The sequence below is a fragment of the Varanus komodoensis genome, unplaced genomic scaffold (genome assembly GCF_004798865.1).
Source record: "Varanus komodoensis strain SLA01 unplaced genomic scaffold, ASM479886v1 scaffold6_2, whole genome shotgun sequence".
NCBI lineage: Eukaryota > Metazoa > Chordata > Lepidosauria > Squamata > Varanidae > Varanus > Varanus komodoensis.
The window spans coordinates 19,082,978-19,103,515 of NW_025336346.1; the positions used below are offsets into that span (position 1 = coordinate 19,082,978).

At 39.3% G+C, this 20,538-nt stretch overlaps 1 protein-coding gene across 1 annotated transcript in view; it reads right to left on the reverse strand.

The window, feature by feature from the left end:
* The window catches only part of PODXL2 (podocalyxin like 2), a 64,577-nt gene that overhangs the window by 30,690 nt on the left and 13,349 nt on the right, over positions 1-20,538 (reverse strand). Inside the window, exon 2 of the mRNA XM_044451412.1 lies at positions 4,640-4,930. Coding sequence (XP_044307347.1) covers positions 4,640-4,930 — 291 coding nt within the window. The remainder of the gene's footprint in view (positions 1-4,639; positions 4,931-20,538) is intronic.

Consider the following 20,538-nt stretch of genomic DNA (forward strand, 5'->3'; position numbering starts at 1 on the left):
CACAGCCCTCTCTGTCAGCACATGAGCCAAGTCACCCTAGCAGCTGTGCATTGGATAACAGTGCACATAGGGGCCATGTGCATGCTCAGAAAGGAGTAGTGACGCCAGGTGATGATGTCACAAGCCACGATTCGTTAGCCATGACTCATCTGAGCTTTCGCATGGCCGGTCAGTGTGCCGCCAAGGAGATATATATATGCTTGGACTGGCTGTGAGTTTTAATCCACTGTTTTTATTAACAAATTATATCAAATCTGATACAAGAAGCAGACTAACGGATGACCTGAGTGCTGCATGTGTTGCTCTCAAACTAATGAAGTATGAGCCAAGGTTTGACAAATTATCAGCATGCATACAACACCAAAGTTCACATTAATTCTGCAAAAGCACATCAAATGCAAACTTTTACCTTTCAATAAAAACCTGTTTGTATCATTGAAAGCTCTGTTATTGTGTTTTCCTTTTAAGACAAAAGATGTTAATATATTAGTTGTTTTTTCCTAAACTAAAACCTCAGTGTTCAGGTTTTATCGCAGTGTTACTTTGCGATAAATGTGGGTTTTGGATTGCAGTTTGGGCACTTGGTCTCTAAAAGGTTCACCATCACTGCTCTAAGGCATCATGTATTTTATTGTGTTGTACATTTGTGATTCTACAATAACTACCTTCATATCTGCTTTCTACAAAATCCCATGGTAGAGTAACATGTTTAAGACAGATGAAGGTTATTCTGTGTAAATCATTACAAAGCATGGCCTTAAAAACTGACAGTTGGCCAAGACAGAATATATGGATTAGGGTCTCCATTGGCAATAACTACGGAAAGAGACAATTGTAGGATAACAACTAGACAGTATAAGCAAACACATATAGCCACTTTTTAAGTGAACACTTTTTAAGTGAATCTTTTGTCCAGCCCTTCATAAAACAACAGGAAGCTACTGTATTGACGTATGTATTGAAGTAGTGATAAGCATAACACAATAAGCTAGGATCTCTTTAAAATCCTGGCTTATCACATGTGAACCTCCTGCAATTTAACTTATTTCTGTGACAATGGCATATAGGTAGCACATGTAAACCTACCAGACTTTCTTACGAAAGCCCTGGTTAAAATTTCCAATTTAAAACCACTTACAATTTATTGTAAGATGATAAGCAGCAGGTTTCTAATAAATGTTTTAACAGAAATCAGTTTTCAGCCTGCTAAATAATTCAATACACTGTATCAACTAAGGAACAGACATGTCACTGAGTTGGTTCTGTTGGTTAAACCATGATTTAAAAGATCAGGAACAAACCATGTGCTGGCATAGTTTCTTTACCATCCCTTATGTGGTCAATGCCATGAGTGACTTCCTAGTTTCCTAAAACCATAGACTTTTGTCACATCTGAACCAGCCTTCTAATTGAACCAAGATGAAGCAAACTAGTCTACTAGCTCAGATGTGACAACAAATTATGGTTTGATGGATTAGAAATGAACCATCTCATCATGTGTAAATTAATAAGCATCTGGTAAAGGGCACATGAAACAAGAATTTTATTTTAATATTATGGCAGGTACATGGAGCACCAATACAGGGAAGTATTCTGTGGTGCTGCACAACAGAAGCATCATAATTAAATTGGTCCTTAGTTCAGATACAGTAAGTCTTTGTATTTTTCTGTTAAAAAGACTGATGTAAGAGATAGGACATGTAATAATTATCTTAGCAAGAGACATATTTCACAACTTATGATTCCTTGAGGTCATACCAGATATGTTCTAACAGTCTAGAAGCAATATCCTACAATTCAAGGTGTTGATTATGACCTATAAAGCCCTAAACGGCTTGGGTCCTGGCTACCTGAACGAGCGCTTACGTCCGTATATGCCCGACCGCCCTTTGAGATCTGCGGGAGAGTCCCTTCTCCGGGAACCCTCCATGAAAGAAATTAGGAGAGTAAGTACTCGGAGGAGGGCTTTCTCTGTGGTGGCACCCAACCTATGGAATTCACTCCCCAAAGAGGTCCACCTGGCACCGTCGTTACTGGTTTTTCGGCGCCAGGTAAAGACCTTTTTATTTAAACATCATTTTAATTGTTAAAACATATGATCTGGCCAGGGCAACTTCTTCTTCCTTCTCTTTCTCCTCCTATATTTTTATTTACTTAATTTATACTGATAATTTTAATCTTATATTTGTAAATCAATGTATTTTTTGTATTTTGTATTTAATGGTAATTTATTATGTGCTATTGTATTTCATTGTATTTTATCGTGTTGTAAGCCGCCCCGAGGTTTCGGCAAGGGGCGGCATAGAAATGTTATAATAATAATAATAATAATAATTATTATTATTATTATTATTATTATTATTATTATTATCAACTGCAACACCAATGCATCTTTTTGCCTTGAGGTTTCTAAATGAATCCTAGCCCATTATGAAGATCTGTACTTTCCAACTTAGGGGTGCCTTGGAAAGATCAAACTACGGTCATTCCTTTTTCTGTTGTAGTCAGCCTCTGACTGAAGTGGTTGCTGCATTTTTATTTATGCCATCTAAAGCTATCAAATAATTTCTGCTTAAAATGCTTTCAACTAACATCCATATAATAGCAAGGAGTCTGTAATGCTGCTTCTACTGCTGTGCCTCAGACAAACCTGCTAAACTATGTCATATTGATATAGACATGTGGCAAACACAACTGTTTATATTCCTAACAAGATTTTAGCAAAGTTACTATAGGAAAGGCAGACTCAAAGGAGTTAGTGGTATAAAACAACATGCTTAATAACAATATATAAATAGATACTTCTTAGAAAGGAATAATAATTACATTGGCAAGTTTGTTTCCTTCTACTTGTTTGTTTCTTCTTATTTTTCCCTAATCTGTCTCCTAAATATATGGACATGAGAATTATATGAGCAAGGGCTTATGGAACTGCAAGACAGCTTGCTACTGCAAACTTGCCAACACAGCCTTATCCCACCAGGGGGCTCAGTTCTTTCAAGACCAGAGTCTGTAAAAAGATACAGCTTGAAATGGTATCACTTCCCAGTTACTGACTAGATTCGGGTTGGACATGCACCGACTTGCAGTAGGGGAAGAGATGGGGGCTGAGGGTAAGCTTCTCACATTGCAATTAAAACGTCTTGCCTGAAAATTAGATCAAGGATAATCTCATAAACTCTAAAGAAAACCTGAATATTCACACACTATTTCCCACCTCCTCTTTCTAACTCAGTGGGCATCTCAAAAGCACCCTTAAAGTCATATGATAAGCTGAAAAATCTGGCTTATTAAACCAGAATGTTAATACACGGCATGTTTGTGCACACAGACAACTTACTTCACTCCTCTCTTCAGGTGATCACATAGAGGAATAGCTTAGCTTGATGTCTGAAGTTATGCTTTCTTTTACTCTCTTTTTATGGGATATCTACAAGGTGTTGCTGTCAGATGATGATGATGATGATGATGATGATGATGATGATGATGATGCTATTATTGTTATTATGCTGCATTTATAATTCACCTTTTTTCCTCCTGTGAGTAACCAAAGGTAACTTACAGAGTCATCTTCTGCCCCATTTTATCCTTACAACACCAACTCTGTGAACTGGATTAGACTGAGTTTGAGTGCCTGGTCCAGAGTGCCTGGTCCAAAGTCACCCAGTAAGTTTCAAGGCTCACTGGGGAGTAGAACCCAAATCAAAGAGAACCAGTGTGGTGTAGTGGTTAAGAGCATGGGACTGGGACTCAGGCGACCTGGGTTCTAGTCCCCGCTCGGCCATGGAGCCAACTGGGTGACTTTGGGCCAGTCACAGACTCTCAGCCCAACCTACCTCACAGGTTGTTGTTGTGGGGATAAGATGGAGGAGGAGAATGATGTAAGCTGCCTTGAGCCTGTGTAGGAAAAAGGCAGGATATAAATTGAAAAATAAATAAATAAATAAATAAAAATCTCCTACTCTAACCACTTTAATAAGTGTATAGTGTTATGGTGCAAATTAAAAAAATCTGATAAAACATATTACTACCCTTTTGTTGCTACTATTTGAGATGTTTCCAAACTTTAGATTTATGCTAAAAGTGAACACTTAGAACATGCATTTAAAGTTCCACCTGGAAGAATTGCACAATAGTGATTTGATCTGATTGAATTTATGAAAGAGCATGGACATGGAATATAATTCTAAACATTTGAAATGTCATGCTCAAGTTAAATAACTCTTCCCTGCCAACATAGTTACTTAATGCCCACCATTACAGACAGAACAGTATGATGTACCCCCTGACACAAACACACACACCATGTGATATCCCCTGAAGTGCGGAAATTCAACTCTAGTTTGACTTGTAGCTCACAAAAAAGATGAATGATTGGATAGCCCTAATACTGATCTTCTGCAGCACCCTAAATTTATTTCTTTGTCACATAAACCCTCACTTTTATTTACAATCCACTGGAGACAGCCATTTGAAGTAGAAAACCAATTTAAAATGAACCCCCTCTTTCACATGGTAGTGGACGGTATACAAAAGTTTTAAATAAATAAAAGCCAGAATTACATCTAGGCGATAGCATAGAGACATTTCCAATTAACCCCCCTCCATCCCCCCCAAAAAATCTTCAAAATATGACTACCTGATGCTGGCCCCACATACAAGCTGGAGTCATTGATGTCTCCACCATCATCCCAAATATACTGGGATTGAAGGACCTTAGAATCTTCATTTTCCTCACTGGAAAAGCCTGAGCCAGGAGCAGCTTGCAGGGCACTGGGGACAAGGTCTGACTCAGATACCTCCAAGTTGTTCTGCTCACTGGAATCCAGAGATTCTAAATGGGATGTGGCTGAAAAGTCAACTAAAGAAGTTGAACTCAGGCCTTCAGTACTGGTGTCTTCTGATACAGCAATGCAGATGAATAAAGACCCTACAAAGAAGAAAGAGAATCATGTAACTTTTAAAGAGTGCGATACATGTGGAACCTGGAAAGAAAGAAAAAATCATTGTGAATCTCAAAAATAGTTAAAATCCCCTTGGTCTATAGAAAACTTTTTCACCTACTTTTGCCTGACTACAGTATTCACAACAATCACTGAATAGCTGTGCATCTATCTTAGGGAAGAATGTCATTCTCAGGTATGATAAATATAGTGCATGCACTGCTGGGAAAATGATATATTGCTGCAACAGAATCAGCTTAAAGGAAGATTTTTTAAAACACTGCATATCTCAGCAGGTAACAATGCATTTATATATCCTGAAAATCAATTGTCTCAAAACTCCTCAAGCAATCTTTCCTGAAAATTTGAAATACTACATGTGGGTGCATAAACAATCATTCATCTGCCCCAGTGACAAAACCTAAATGTTTCTAATCCCAATCTGATACAAAAAGATTAAGAGGATGTTCTAAGTATGGATTTCATATGCATAATGATGAGAAAAACAGCCATTTTGAATTTACAGTCTCCCTTAAGCAAAAGTTCAACCTAGTAAACCAAGATTTCCTTTCTTCCTAGACTACATATTGATACAATCACCTGCACATCTTTCCCTTTAGGCTCAAAAATGCACATTTCCTTGGTTGTTCAACAATGGCTCGTGGCATTAACTGTATTTCTCAAATTCAGTTTCTCTGATAAGAAAATAAGAAGAATCATATATATCAGAACAAGGGCCCAGTAATTCTACCATTGTGTTCAGTTGCCCATAGGTACCTACACACAGAACAAGAGTGTGGTGGTACCCTGCTGTCCAACTTCCCTAGCAACTGGTGTACATAGGCATACTGCCTTTGCTACCAGAGGTAGCATAACCTTCAGGACCCGTGGCCACTGATAACTTTCTCCTCTATGAATATCTCCCTTATGACAAATGGGGCAGGATAAAAATCAAAAGAGTGAATTATTTTTTTTCAAGCCATCCATATTGGTGGCCATCACTAAATTTTATGGAAGTGAATTCCATACTTTAAATATGCACTGTGTTACAAAGTACTTCTTACATGTGTTGAATCTCCTAAAAACCAACTACATGGGATGACCTCAAGTTCTAGTATTATGGGAGAGGAAAAATTGGCTTCCTATCTGCTTACTCTACACCATGCACAATTTTGTACACCTCTATTATATCTCCTTTTACTTCCGTTTATGCTCCTTTATTGGAAGCTTCTGGGGGAGTTGCTCCAAACCCTTTTCTGCATTCTTCCCAACTCTACAATATCCTTTTAAAAGTGCAGTAACCAGAACTATACATGGAATTCTAAGTGTGATCACACCATAGATTTGTATAAGAGCAGCACAATATTGGCAGTTTTATTTTCAATTTCTTTCTAATTGTGCCTAACTTGGAGTTTGTCTTTTTCACAGCAGCAGCATACTGGGCTGACATTTTCATTAAGCTGTCCACAAAAACCTCACAATCCCGTTCTTGGTCACAGATTCATAGAAACAGAGAAAAGTAAAGAGGTGGAAAGGGCCAGAAGGCAATCCGTTTCAACTCCTTGCTCAGTGCAGGACACCGAGTTAAACCATGATTCTCAGTTGGCTGTCCAGTTGTACCTTGGATGCCTCTAGTGTAGGAGAGCTCACAACCTGCCTAGGCAATTGGTTCCATCACTTTACATTTGCTCACATTGAACTACATTAACCATTTTAATGGCCATTCTCCCAGTCTGGTGATACCTTCCTGAAGCCCCTTGCAATCCCTTTTGCTTTTAACCACCTTAACCAGTTTGGTGTCATCAGCCTACATGGCCACTACACTGCTTGCTCCTAATTGTAGATCATTTATGAGCATGTTGAAAAGCATTAGGCCCAATACAGATCCCTATGGAACCTCACTTTTTACAGCCTTCCAGTGAGAGAATTCACTATTTATTCCTACTCTCTGTCTTCTGTTCTATGACCATAAGAGGGCCTCCCCTTTTACTCCATAACTGCTAAGTTTGCTCAAGAGGTTTTGGTGAGGGACTTTGTCAAAAGTCTTTTGGAAGGCCAAATAAAATGTTGACTGGCATTCTCAAAGAACCCTGAAAAGTTAGTAGACAGGGGCTACCTTTGCAGAAGCCATGTTATTCTTTTTCAGAAGGACTTATCCTTCTAGCTCCTTACCAATTCTATTTTTATGACACTTTCAACTAATTTCAACCAGTACCAATGTTAAGCCACCCAGCCTGTAATAAATTGCTGTTCCACTGGCCGTTCTCCAATCCTTTGGTTGAGAGGCTGATATCAGGGAGACTGTACATGTTTTTGTAATAAGCTCAGCAAATTCACACTTGAGTTTAGAACTCTAGGTTGGATACTATTTGGGCCTGGTGGTTTCAATTTGACAAGAAAGTCAAGAACTTCATCTTTTGTCACCACTTTTGTCCTTAGCCTCACTTACTGCCACTTTAACTCCATTATCATCTAAATAACTTCTTAGCTGATTTCTTGCTTTTGGTATATTGAATGTATTATCTAATGCTATCCTTGATGTTGTTAGCAATATGCTCCTCAAAATGCTTTTCTTGCACCTCCTCAGTGCAAGTTGATGCTCCCTTTTGCTTTCCTTATTTGGGCAAGGTTACCATTGCCTGGGCCTGGAGAAATGTTGTCCATGGGGTCATGATGGGTCGGACATGACTTCGCAACTAACATAACATAACCATTGTCTGAAGGAAGCTTTCTTTTCTCTAATAGTTTCCTTGACAATGCTAGATAACCAGGCTGGCGAACTCTTGGATTTTGTGCTACCTTTCCTAATTTGTGGCATTTGAGTCTCCAGAGATAGAACTTTCATTAACTTGGGAATGCAATTCCACTGCACTGTAAAAGAACCTGTATCCTTGATGAGTTTTTTCTTATTTTAAAATATCATGGTTCCACAGACAAATGATGCATATGACCATCTCTGCTGGCTGTGAGAGATAATAGATGGCTTTATAAACACAGTGTGTGGTCTGCAAAACTAAGAAGTGCACCTTGACTTGTATTTTTTAAAGAGCTATGCTATGCAATCTCTTCAAGTTCTACGTTCTGTTTCTCTTTGGTGTGCCTGATTAGATATACTGTTTTGCTGAATAAATTTTAACTTTTTTTGCAGGTTGTTAAACTGTGTCTAAGTACATAGCCTTGCTATTGCTCAATATATATGACCTTTGTTAAAACACAGAAAAGGTAACATAGTAGGTTGTAAAACCACATGAATTAAATGAGAAAGATGAGGATTTGCTTGTATCAACTTTATTCCTGATTTTCTGAATCCCTAAGAATTCATATCTGCCAAGATAAAAAGAAAGATGTGTTTGTAGCAATTCCTAAAACTAGACCTGCTTTTAAAAAAATATTGATAAGAGCTGCCTATGGATTTGGATACAAACCCATAAACATGAAAGCACAAGAAAATCAACACACAATTGATTCTGGAAAGCTGAAATCAAAGGGGATACCTTTTTTGAATCCTGACTAATGCATAATCTGAAAAGGCTTTTCTATAACAGATTCAGCTATATTTCTGGAACTGTTTAGGGCCCCATGTTCTCCTCCTCCCTGTTTCTCATCTTAGATCAATAAAACAAAATTAGCTAAAAGGAGATCAGCTTAGACAAAGGCTATTACTAGAAGCACAAAAGTATGACAGAAGCAAGCAACCCTGAAAAGAAATGCACTGCAGCATAAAGGAACCAACCAAGACATCTCTGTGAATCCCAAAGGATGGACAAACCTCACCAAGTATTATTTGCACTTGGCTGAATCAGTCACTAAAGCCAAAACATCCCAAAATATGCCCCATTATAGAAGATTCAGCATGCCTTTCCAGGTCAGATTATATCCAGCTTCAGTACTCTCCTCGCTTGGTCTACAGAAAAGCGGGAGAGGGAGAGGGAGAGGGAGAACAGAATTTTGTCTAGGATTTTTATGCCTTCATGTAGCAGTTGTTGTCAAGTTATTATTAGCACTATATTTGCACTACAGTAGCATCTAAAGAACCCCAAAGAAAAGTATATATATAAAAACATTACTCTGAGAAGGATGGTTAGCTTATGGGCAGGCACAGTAGCAACACCCAAAACAGACTGATCCTATACATCTGTTGTAGCAATGGATGTGCAAAACACAATTATTAGCAAGATCACTTGATTGTCCAGCTAAGTAAGTCCAGCAGCCCTTCTCAATTTATCTGTGAAATCAGTATAAGAACAATGGGCCTAAGAGGCCAAAGGATACCATCAAAACTCCACTCCTGCTCAAATTATGTACCTGCCTTTGAATAACCAGAAGCACCAAAACAGAACAGAAAGTAAAAAGAGAACATGACACCAAAGGTGTCAATTGGGTTTTTTTTAAATATTAACAAACCAACACATTTAAAAACAAGAAGCTCCTTCAGGGACAATTTACAAAGAATACCACATTTTAAAAATACAAACAGTATAAAAAGAAAGGACAAGAAAAAATTACAAAATTACAAATTACAAAAACTACAATAAACCTAAATATAATAAAATTAAGCCCTTATAAACCCAAATTCTAGGAAAAGGCTAAGCCAGTTTAAAAAGGCTCTCTTAGAGCAGCAGGACAAGTAATGACAAGAGTCTTTCTTACATAAGTCACTCTTCAATAAAATTGTTTGACTCTATTATATTCTTACATATTCTTCATGAATATACATTTCTAAGGTATTGATTAGAATATATTACTGATCACTTCAAAACTTCCGCGGGGAAAAAAAATGTATATCATAGCACATACATGTGACACATCTGAGGCAAAACCCAGCTCCCTCAGGCATGTACCTATAAGCTACGCAAAGAACTAAAGCAAATATTTGCTGCATGTTTCTGTAACAATATTACTGAGTGAATGAAGTGTTTTACATATAACTTCAAGAAAAGGAATCTTGGCCACAAGCTCAACTTTCCCTTTCTCCCCTAAGCACTATAATAAATACAAATTGTCATAGTAATCCCAGGACAAATTCCTAGGGAAACAGTGGCACAGTTGCCATTTCATTAGAAAAGACATGTGACATTCCCTTGCATGTTGATCCAGAGGAATGCCACATGGTAATCATGCATGCTGTACTTATACCAGTGGTTCAAATCTTGTATTGTAGCATGATCACATTTTTACGAGATTACATCTAGCAATATTTACACTGCAAATATAACCATGTTTAGATATAATAGTAATGCAATGTAGGGATATTCAGCAGTCTATATATTTGAATAAACAAACAAACAAACAAACATTTACTCAGACACCTAATTTCACTGAGTTCAATAGAGTTTACTTCCTAGTGTGTGTGTTTACCAACATCAAGAGTGGTTTACCAAACTTCTGGTTGAAAACCTAAAAGTACTAAGTGATTTCATGCACCATTAGTTGATTCATGAGCATCTTTTTCTCAGAACAGATTACACTGAAGAAACAATTAAGCACCTGAGCTCAGGAATTTCATTTTCCATTTAAACAGATTTGTTGGCTTTTCTTATTATTACCCACTACTCTGAACTGTAAAGGGTCTAAAACTTAATAAACTTGAGACACTTTGGACAAACCTGGTCTTCAAGGAAGCTAATCCCATTAGCACAGGGGTTCAGTTCTCAGCAGTCTGTTTACCCTCATTTAATACTAGAACTGTTTACCCAGTTTAAACCCTCCAAGATGCATGATCCTGTTGACCAGGAGCAGCAACCATCCTCAGGCAAAGATAAAATTACACTGTCCCAAACAAAAGCACTCTATTCAGGCAGCACTGTGTTCCATCTGGAGCTTACATCCCTGTCTGAGTATGATCTGAGTATTGCAAGAGCTGCTGGGAGGGGATATATTATGTCAGGAAAAGCCAGATATGCAAAATTAGCTTTTGTAAGGCTGATAGTACAGGAGCCCATACTTGAGTACTATAGCAGCCACTATCAAATGTAAAAGAATATCCAGTTGGACTGACTGACCACATAATGGAGTTTTTAAATTGTAAATAGAATTCAGTAATGTCAAGCAGGCCAAACTTTGTCAACCATAGCCAATAATGCCCACACTTTTCAGAAGGGGGCACCATGAAAAGTGATGCATGTGTGACTTAAATTTTCTTCCATCTATTTAAAAGTCCTATCACGGCACAGCTAAGAGGAGAAGAGGCACAGAGGAATGAGAGAAGCTTTATCACAGCTTTAGTGATTGTGGGAATCACTCACAGAATTCCAGCTGCGAAAATGGGTGCAGTCGAGGTCAGTTCCCCCTGTAAATAAGCTACCGGGGAATTAAAAGGAAATAAAAATGCTACCAATGGGAGCAAGAAGACTACAGCAGTAGGATTGTAGTACACTTCTTACACAGGACGGCTGTCAAAGAAAGGAAGGCTTGTTCCTCAGGCTAACAGCTGTGAGGGGGGAGCCCATTCCCAAGGGACAGCAGATGCCGGGTATCCTCCAAGCAGTGAAACTGTAAGAGCGCAAAGAATAAAACTTCCAAGGAAACACTAGTCCGGCTGCGGAGCCAAAAGGAAGCCTGACTGGAAGAACCACCTGTCAGGCAGAGGGACTGAACGAGTCAGGAGGCTTAAGGCTGGAGCCATTTTAAGGACTCGACTAGGCACAGGGGTTGAAGTAAGAGCCTGGCCCAGGAATCTAGCAAAGACCTGAGAGACAGTAAATCCAACAGACTACGACAAGGCAGGAAAGACAAACTAATTAAAAACCCATAAAAGAAATGCCAGTGGGATAAATACAACAGATTGTTATAAATATCTCTGAGCAAAAGGCCTAAAAGTGTTAGGTTCTAAAGAGAGAACACCACTATTCTAAAGAAGTCAGATGTGGTGTAAAATAAATACATCAACCACAGCAGCACATCTTTAAGGCCTCAACACCTAGGAAACATGTAGGATTGAATTTGCCAGTGCTCACTTGCCAGGACTAACTTTTTGAAATTAAATAATTAGGATGGTTCATGGCACAACACTGAAGTAGAGCTACCAAACAAAGCAAGGCAGTCAAAAAAGGGACTGATTGCTTTATAGTCTGTCATATGGCAATTCTAATATGGAGAGCACAGTTCAGTGTAATGGGGCATGAGTGTTACTGGGAGGAATGTAAGACATGAGGATACATGAGCCGCCCCGAGGCTTTGTTGCAATGCGGGCGGCATAAAAATGTTTTAAATAAATAAATAAATTCTTTGAAAATGCTGAAAGTAGGGGAAACCTAACAAGTCCACCTTTCTCTCTCTCTCGCTCACAAACACACATCCCACATACACCTATTCTATAAAAATATTCAAAGTTCTGGAGCCCTGTCCTCTGCCAAATTTGACCACCCTGGATTCTCAATGTCAGCACCCAGGACTGCTATAATCCATCCAAAGAATGCCCCATCCACATGGTGTTCAAAATGGCCTTTTGATGTAAGAGAAATTCTGAAAAATGTATCTTCTAAGAGATGGAATCGTCCCTTAAGAATTTACTTACAAACATAGTTCTAGTGCTTATATTCTTTCCTTCTTTTTCTCAGCTCCATTTTAACTCCCCTACAGGAATGTGTATGCTTCAAGTATTCCTGAACAGAAAACCAGCCAATTTTGCCTAACAGTTGAACTTCTTCTCTATTGAGTATCCTCAGTATAGATTGCTCATGTTGTCAAACAAATTTTGCTTCTTACTCTAGCTTGCTGAAACTAATTTTTCCTGACCTGAGAGACTTTACAGTATTATACTTTGGTTCTTCTTGCATCCTGCCAGTCCCCAGTAAAATGTGTCATATACTGAACAACAACAAAAGAAGAAACAAAGGACTTCAGAGAGGATGGCAACCTCTAAACAAAGGGTCACACACTAAGCATGTATCTGAGAGAATTCTCAACACACAAACACAAAACCTCCAACTAGCATGTTCTGGGTATAAGAGAAGTTACATAAGCTAAGAAATCTCATTTGCCTTTAATCCATCAAGCAACTGCAGGAAGTTCCCTCTCAAACTTTGAAATGAGAATAAGAAACCTCCATTTTAGGGTGAGACTGGGCACATTTTCACCTGCAGTTTCCAACCTACATCTACGCAGGAACAGTAACAGAAGTGCCTACCTAGGTAGGAGCCTTGAAACCACTTGTCTTTCCACAGCAGCACTGTCTCAACAAGCCGTGTCACCAACACAAGCCTTCCTTTCCATCCATGCCCCCACCAGCTTGCACGTTCACTTCACACAGAATTCTGACTGCCTAGAAGCTCCCGGATGTGTCTTGTTGCACATATGCCAGGGCCCACTTCACATACTGAAATGTATATGTGGTGTTGATGTGGTACATTCTGAAGTGTAGTCACACATCATGGAAGTCCCCTTAACCACCTGCTCTGCTGATGAAAAATTAAGGGGTGTGTGTTGATCTATGTCAACAAACCAAATTCTAGCAGATTTCATTCATCTCTATTTGGAGCAGAACTTCTGTAAAGCCAACAGCTCTTTATTGCCCATTCAACCATTCCCCTCTTGCTACAAAAGGAACTACCTCCCCTTTGAAGGTTACAAGTAAGTTCCGTGAAAATAAGGAATTAGAGGGGGTGGCAGAAGACATCAACACCCCTATTAATAAACAAGTCCCAGTAATATGTCCCTGTGAGCCTGGCTCCACTACACCACTTTCTATGTGTGGACTTTGGGGGTAGGGTTATAGGGGCATGCTAACACTGGAGTCCAAGCTAGTTGGTTTCCATCTGTGGTACTGTTTCCATTTCTCTTTTTGCTGCACTCAGGATGATGATTTTCTAATATTATTTTTTCATTCTCCAAATCCAGTCCTTACCTAAGGGAAAACATGTACTTTAGGAATTTGCTTCCAGTACCTAAATCTGAGGTTGTCAAGAAGTGTTGAAGTATTTCGAGCACTATATTCATGATAATTTTGTTTTAATGTAAAGCAATCAAAGTAATGAACATTGATATTTTAGTACTTGAACTGCCTTTTGTAGTTGCACACAGTATCATTCTTGTATTTTTGGAATGGCATGCTTGTAATGTTCATGTATTTGAAGTTGTGTTAATTTTTGTTACTTCCAAATGTTAGACAAGTCCTGTCAACAAACTTGGCAACTGCACAGCTCATTCTGACTTCAGATAATTAAGAACAAGTTATGGATCTCTAGACCACTACAGAACATGGGGAAAACCAGTTCTTACATCACTCCATTGTAAGAATGTTGCCACCTGTTCCTTAACCTCTCAGCTAAAACAAAGGAAAGGCTAACAAAAGCAAAACAAAACCCAATACCAGTACCACCTCATTCACATATCTCTTGCTTTGCCTTTCTAGCTGGCCCTGTGCTCAGAACTAGTAACATTTCTATGAATACAACCTTGGAAGTCTTAGATTTCAAATTCGTAGCTAGCAATCTGCATGTTTTGTCAATAACTGTAAGACCCAGGTCATACATAATGGTGGTAAACTGTTAATTAAGGGTTAATTAACTAATTATTTGTCTCAGTGCATGCCAAATGCATTCCATAGCCATTTTGAAAATTTAACTGCTGATTGATATGTGATGTCCAAACCAGGCACTGCAAGTTATTCATGGGTAAACAACTCACAGTTTGTAGCTAGGTTAACTATGGGGGTTTTTTTACCTTCAATTAACCTAGAGTGTCCAGGTTTGGCCATCATATAGCAACCCCTGACTGACCTGACTGGGAGTTGAATATTCAACTAGGCTACAGAAGATGCCCAGCATTAACCTACAGCTTGTTGGCATCACACACTAACAGCTTCCATGCCCATTTTTTCCTGTGTCACTGGTATCATGCACCACAATGTCTGACTTCTTCAGCACTATCTACTTTGCTAATTTGAAAGTCTGAAAATCAACTGGCAGCCTGACATAATTTACCCTTTACTCCAATATAATTCTCACAGTATCCAAGAATTACCCTCTTTATAGACAAGACACATTTACACCACCAATACTGGTATGAAAAACGATTTTGTATATTTCTCCATATCTGGGCAGATCCCAGAGTGCTAAGTAGTAAAAAGCTAAAACTGGTGAAGCAATAAAAGCAATACATTAAAAACAAGGTAGTGTTAAAACTGGCTGGTCAGCAAAAATGGCCTCCTGGAACAAAGATGCCTTCAGCAGGCAGTGAAAACAACACAGAGTTGATGGCCACTTGACTCCCAGAGGCAGGGAATTCCATAAAAATGGGCACACCATACACTGAAGGTTCTTCTCTTGATGGACTCCAGTTGGTCCATAGGTCCCTGTGGAAGCACCAGCAGATTGTCCTCTCATGACCTCAACAACTACGCAGGTCAATAAGGGAAAAGATGCTGTCTTAGGTATCCTCACTGCAGGTTGTTCATGGCTTTGCACTGTAGTACTGGAACTTTAAACTTGGTCCAGTAGTGAGAAGATAGCCTGCTCAGTTATTTCAGCAAAGGAATAGCACACTGAAAAGGGGCAGCTCCTGACAACATCCAAGCTGCTGGATTCTGCCCCAGTTCAAGCTTCTTGACACTTTTAAGGGCAGCCCACCTAGAGAATATTATAGTAATTACTCGTGTGTGTAACACAGTGGTCAAGCTATCCCTGTTCAAGAGAGACTGTAGCTTGTGAACCGGTCGGAGATGCTAAAAGACACTGCAAGGTGCTGTAGACATTTGGGACTAACACCTACATATAACAGACAGGGAACATGTTCAGAATGCTATACATTCATGCAATGGAAACCTAAATATTATTTACATAGTATTAAATCATGTGTGGTCAACATGTGACCAAGATGTGGGCCCCATGCTTGCCATCAAATTTGCCTGGTGTTCAGGGATAATGAATAATACAGACTCAACAATTTTAGATAATTGTGAGATTCATTTGGATATTCTACCCAAGATTAGGAGGAAGCAAATACTACAAGACAAATGTTGATTGGGACAATTAGTTTGGATGCAATTCAGCCTTTCCAGCCTAACCCTGGATCTCAACAAGTCTACATCATCTCAGCCAATGAATCAGAACAATGTCACAGTGGCATGTATCAGCTGTCCCAAATACATGTAATAAATAAATAATTTCCTTCTAGAATAAAAGTGTTGTCCTCTGGCAAATTCCTATGACATCAAGATATGTAGTGCAGAATAAAAGTCCTTCCGCTAGCTTCACAAAACAAAGACTAAGGAAGGGCAGAGAATCAAGCCTCACTGTCTCCAGCCTGACCTTCTCAGCATCAGCAGTCTTTAATTAAGGTGAATAGAAATGGGAAAAAATGGTTCATCATATTCTAGATCTATGACTATCTCTTAAATACACTGATAAGAAATGGATGTGAAAAAACTGTAGGTACAGTATCTTGTGCCTTTAAAAGGACACAATCTTATGCATGGTTTGACAGAAATGAATCTTACAATTTATGCCCAGCAAATGAAAACAACAGAAATACTTGTGACACATTAACTCCAATGAATTTACTCTGGCAAAAGGTTTTGTGGACCATAGTCCGCTACATCAGATGCTGGAAGAGTTAATGTTGCAGAGTTTCAGGTTTTACACAATATATGTAAAATGTGTGTGGAGGGAAAATAATTGCAAACCATGAGGATGGAATGAAATTAAATGTGAGCCAATGTTGTTTAGTGGTTAGAGTGGTCAGAGTATTGAACTAGAAGGACTGGGTTTTAGTCGCCACAGTGCCATGAAGCTGACTGGGTGACTCAGGCATGGATTCTCAGTCTAAACTACCTCATAGTGTGTTGTGACAATACTTGCATGGATTTGGGCTTCTGGGAAGAAATGCAGATTATAAATGTAATAAATAAATGGAGAAATTACTGACCATGGCAATCCTATTATTAATAATGCTCATCCAACGTGTAGTATCTGCTGATAACACAAACATCCTGGCACTAGGTAAGCTACAGATGCAGTGTGGTAAAAATTTATACTTCTATTAATGAAAATTCACTCAGTATTTCTCTTTCTAATCTTCCTGTTAAATATCTTTGTTCTACAATGGTCACTTACCATTAGTGACAGACTGTCCCAGAAATTTGAAATATCGTCCCACTAAGTTTTGAATATTGCAACTTCTGCTATCAGATTTATGTCAATTTATTGCTTTCTGTAGAGACTTATTTATTTATTTGGGTAATTTTACCCTGTCCAATACCCAGTGGGTCTCAGGACGGCTTACAGTTCAAATCCCATTAATACATAGATACCCAAATAATACAATATAAATGATCCACAAACTAAGCATAAAAGCATAGTTAAAATTAAACATTAAAAGTATGGAAGAATAAAAAGGCGCTGAACAGCATATAATGTTGTATAGACTGACCTTTTCTGGGAGAAGACAGCATATATCACATTGGAAGATGTGCAAGTAAATAAACCCCTAATTTTGTTGTAGACGTTGTTTCCACAGCATGTACGGAGACAAAGTTGGCATCCAAGTTCATTGCAAGGTGTGGCCCCTGTGTATCGCTTGATATACAAAGGACTCTAACTGGCTCATCTTAAAATATAGCAATACATAAAAGATGAAAACACTTTAATATATTACAATACCATGACTAAAAACAGGGAGACAGTCCCTCACAGGTAAGGGAAAGACTGTTGTAAGTAGGTGTTTTCAATGTCACGCTTTATGCCTCTTGAACCGTAAAAGGGAGAGTGTTCCAAAGGGCGATGCCACCACCAAGAGGTCCACTTATGTGTCACTCTGCATTTGCTGCAGAGTGGCTGGTGGGGGCTCATCAGAATATGTCAGTTGTCATCTGGTATCAATAAGGGAAGAGGGCTAGTTATGTATCCTGGCCCTGCGTCACTTAAGGCTTTGTATGACAACACTCTGAACGTGGCTTGGTAGCTAACAGGCAACCAGTGCAGTCCTTTTAGCAGATATATGATACATACATTACCTAGGTGCTCCACTGAGTATCTTAGATTCTGCACTCTAAAAGAGGAGGAAGGAACCAGGAGAACGATTTCATGCTAACCTGCTTCTGTTGATACTCAGCTATAACTTGAGGGGCTTTCCCCAGCTTGTGCCCAAGCATTTGTCCAGCAGATGTTACTTTAGATAGGGAGCTAGGTAAAAATGGTAATTTGTTGATAATTTCACTGATAATTTCTTGGGACAAGAAAGCAATGATCAGCCAAGGAGGTATCTGTGTCCCCTTTCATAAAGCCTACATGCATACAAGCCGTTGGTAGTATTTATTTATTAGATTCATATCCTGCCCTTTTCTCTTTTTTAAAGAACTCAAGGTGGCTTACATCATTCTCTTCCTGCTCTCAATTTTATTTCCACAACAACCCTGTGAGGTAGGTTGGGCTGAGAGTCTGTGACTGGCCCAAAATCACTCACTTTGCTCCATGGCGGCGTGGGGGCTAGAATTGAGTCCCAGCCCCATGGTCTTAACCACTATACCACACTGGCTGGCATGCTTTGGTAGTCAAAAGTAGGCTAAGAAACCTAGAACCTCTTGTTACATCTCATTGGCTTGGCAAGGATACACTGTGTGAAGACAGAAGAGAACTTAGTAAATCTACAGTGTAGGAAGGGTGAGCTGTTCATCAAAAGAGAAGAGCTCTAAATAGGTCTGATGAAGCTGGCAATACATTCAGAACAAATATGAGGAAATGGCCCAGAGAACTTCAGCTATTGGGTGGTATGGAAATGTACTTCCACAAAATGCATAACTGGTTTATAGAATCCATTGCGACAAAATGCTTACTTTTTTTTTTTCAAGGATCAGGTGAGGTTGTAGAGGATTGCTCTGTCAATGGCTATTAGATATGACAGAAAAGAATGGAACTTCCATGTTCAGAGGCAGTATACCTGCAACTGTCAAAAACTGATCACATCTGGGGTAATTGTTCCCACTGCACCCTATCTGTCAACTTTCCAATGTTATCTGTCCATTGTAATCCTGTAGACTCTCACTTTAACAGATTGACTTTTCATATGATCAAGCAAAATGATTCTTATGTTCTTATTGGGAGAAAGTTGCAAAAAAGATTCAGAGTTAGTGCTAAAAACAAACACTTTCCCAACCCACTATTGTCTTTCCTCTGCTATTATCTGTGCTCTTTCTCAGAGAATGAGAGCAGGGGCGGGAAGAGATTCACTTTAATTCCAACTTAGTACAGGAGGAGCACTTAAAAATGTTCAGACAGCTAAGAAGAAAGTCCAGCTTTGAGTAGCTGCTTGCAAACACCCCCACTGATTACTGAAAAAGACAAAACACACTTCATAAGGCTGGGCAACCTCCCACAGAAAAACAGTTTTATTACAAGGAAGATTTGAAGGACTCATAGGCTTACAATGTCAGCCACCCTCTTACAGTTGTTATTTTCTACAGCACATCACAGCTTGACTGTATAAAAACTGTGAGTCGGCAAAAACTTTGTGCCACTGTAATTTTACTCATTCTTTCTGCAATCAAAGCAGGAGCTCTATAAACAGTTTGTCTTGACACAGAACTAGTGCGGCATGAGCCATCTCCATGCTTACAGAGTTCCTGAAACAGTGCAAATGCTAGGAAGTGAGCAGAGCTCATTCTTGCATATATTTGTAGTGCATGGTATAGTGTGGATTGCACACACACACTGGATGCTCATCCAAACTGCAGGACTGTGCCAGGATAGACACAAGATGTGTTTCCATTGTGGGCACAGAGTGGGCTGAGGATCCAGAGCAATTATTTTGTCTGTCTCCCCATGATTAATCCCCAGCAACTAACCCTACTATATCCCCTATATGTAATGAATCCTGAACCCTGTAGCTAACCTCCCTTCCACTTTTACTGTCAGTTTCTTATTTATTAGTAAAACATTCTGAATGCAGGATTAGGAAACTCAGCAGAGCAATCACTTCTAATTAGGACTGCAGAAAACACAGGCGAAAGGTCAGCATTCCTCTGGCACAGCCCAAGCGGGGTGAGAGGCAGACACCCCACAGAGATCCTAGTACACCCACATTCCCAGGAGTCCAGTCCATTTTCTGGGCTATTGGCAAAAAAGGGGACACAGTGAGTTTAATGACCCGTGACATAGCATTTGAGACAATTGTACATTGACAGGTGTGTACACAAAACTGTAAACCAGCAGATTGTTAATTTCAATCTTTCTGATTAAAATACAACCATGCTTTTGAAGCAATATCATCCAACCTCTGTCTACCTGTGTCAGCTTAGAGAAGGAACTACAGACATGTACCCAGGGATTTCCCACTGCAAGGAATATGAAGCATACTGATCTGCCTTTTTGGTATAGGATGTCCATGCATGGCTATCCCAGGAACCTAAGCAAGGGTGCAGTCAGGGAAGAAAAATGTGTCTGCTAATAGTGGAGACCCTCTGCACTTGCAGGAAAATATCACGGGAGGCCAGAACCCACCCCCCACCCCGCAAGCTTCTAAAACTACCTTGAGTTGACTATAAATGTGCATTCCCCTTATGCCTTCAGGGAACACCCTTCGCAGCTGTCAGTAATGTAGTGACCCTTGCCTGGTTCTGAAGGAAGAAAAAGTGTTGGTGGGGCAGGAAACACCTAAGAAG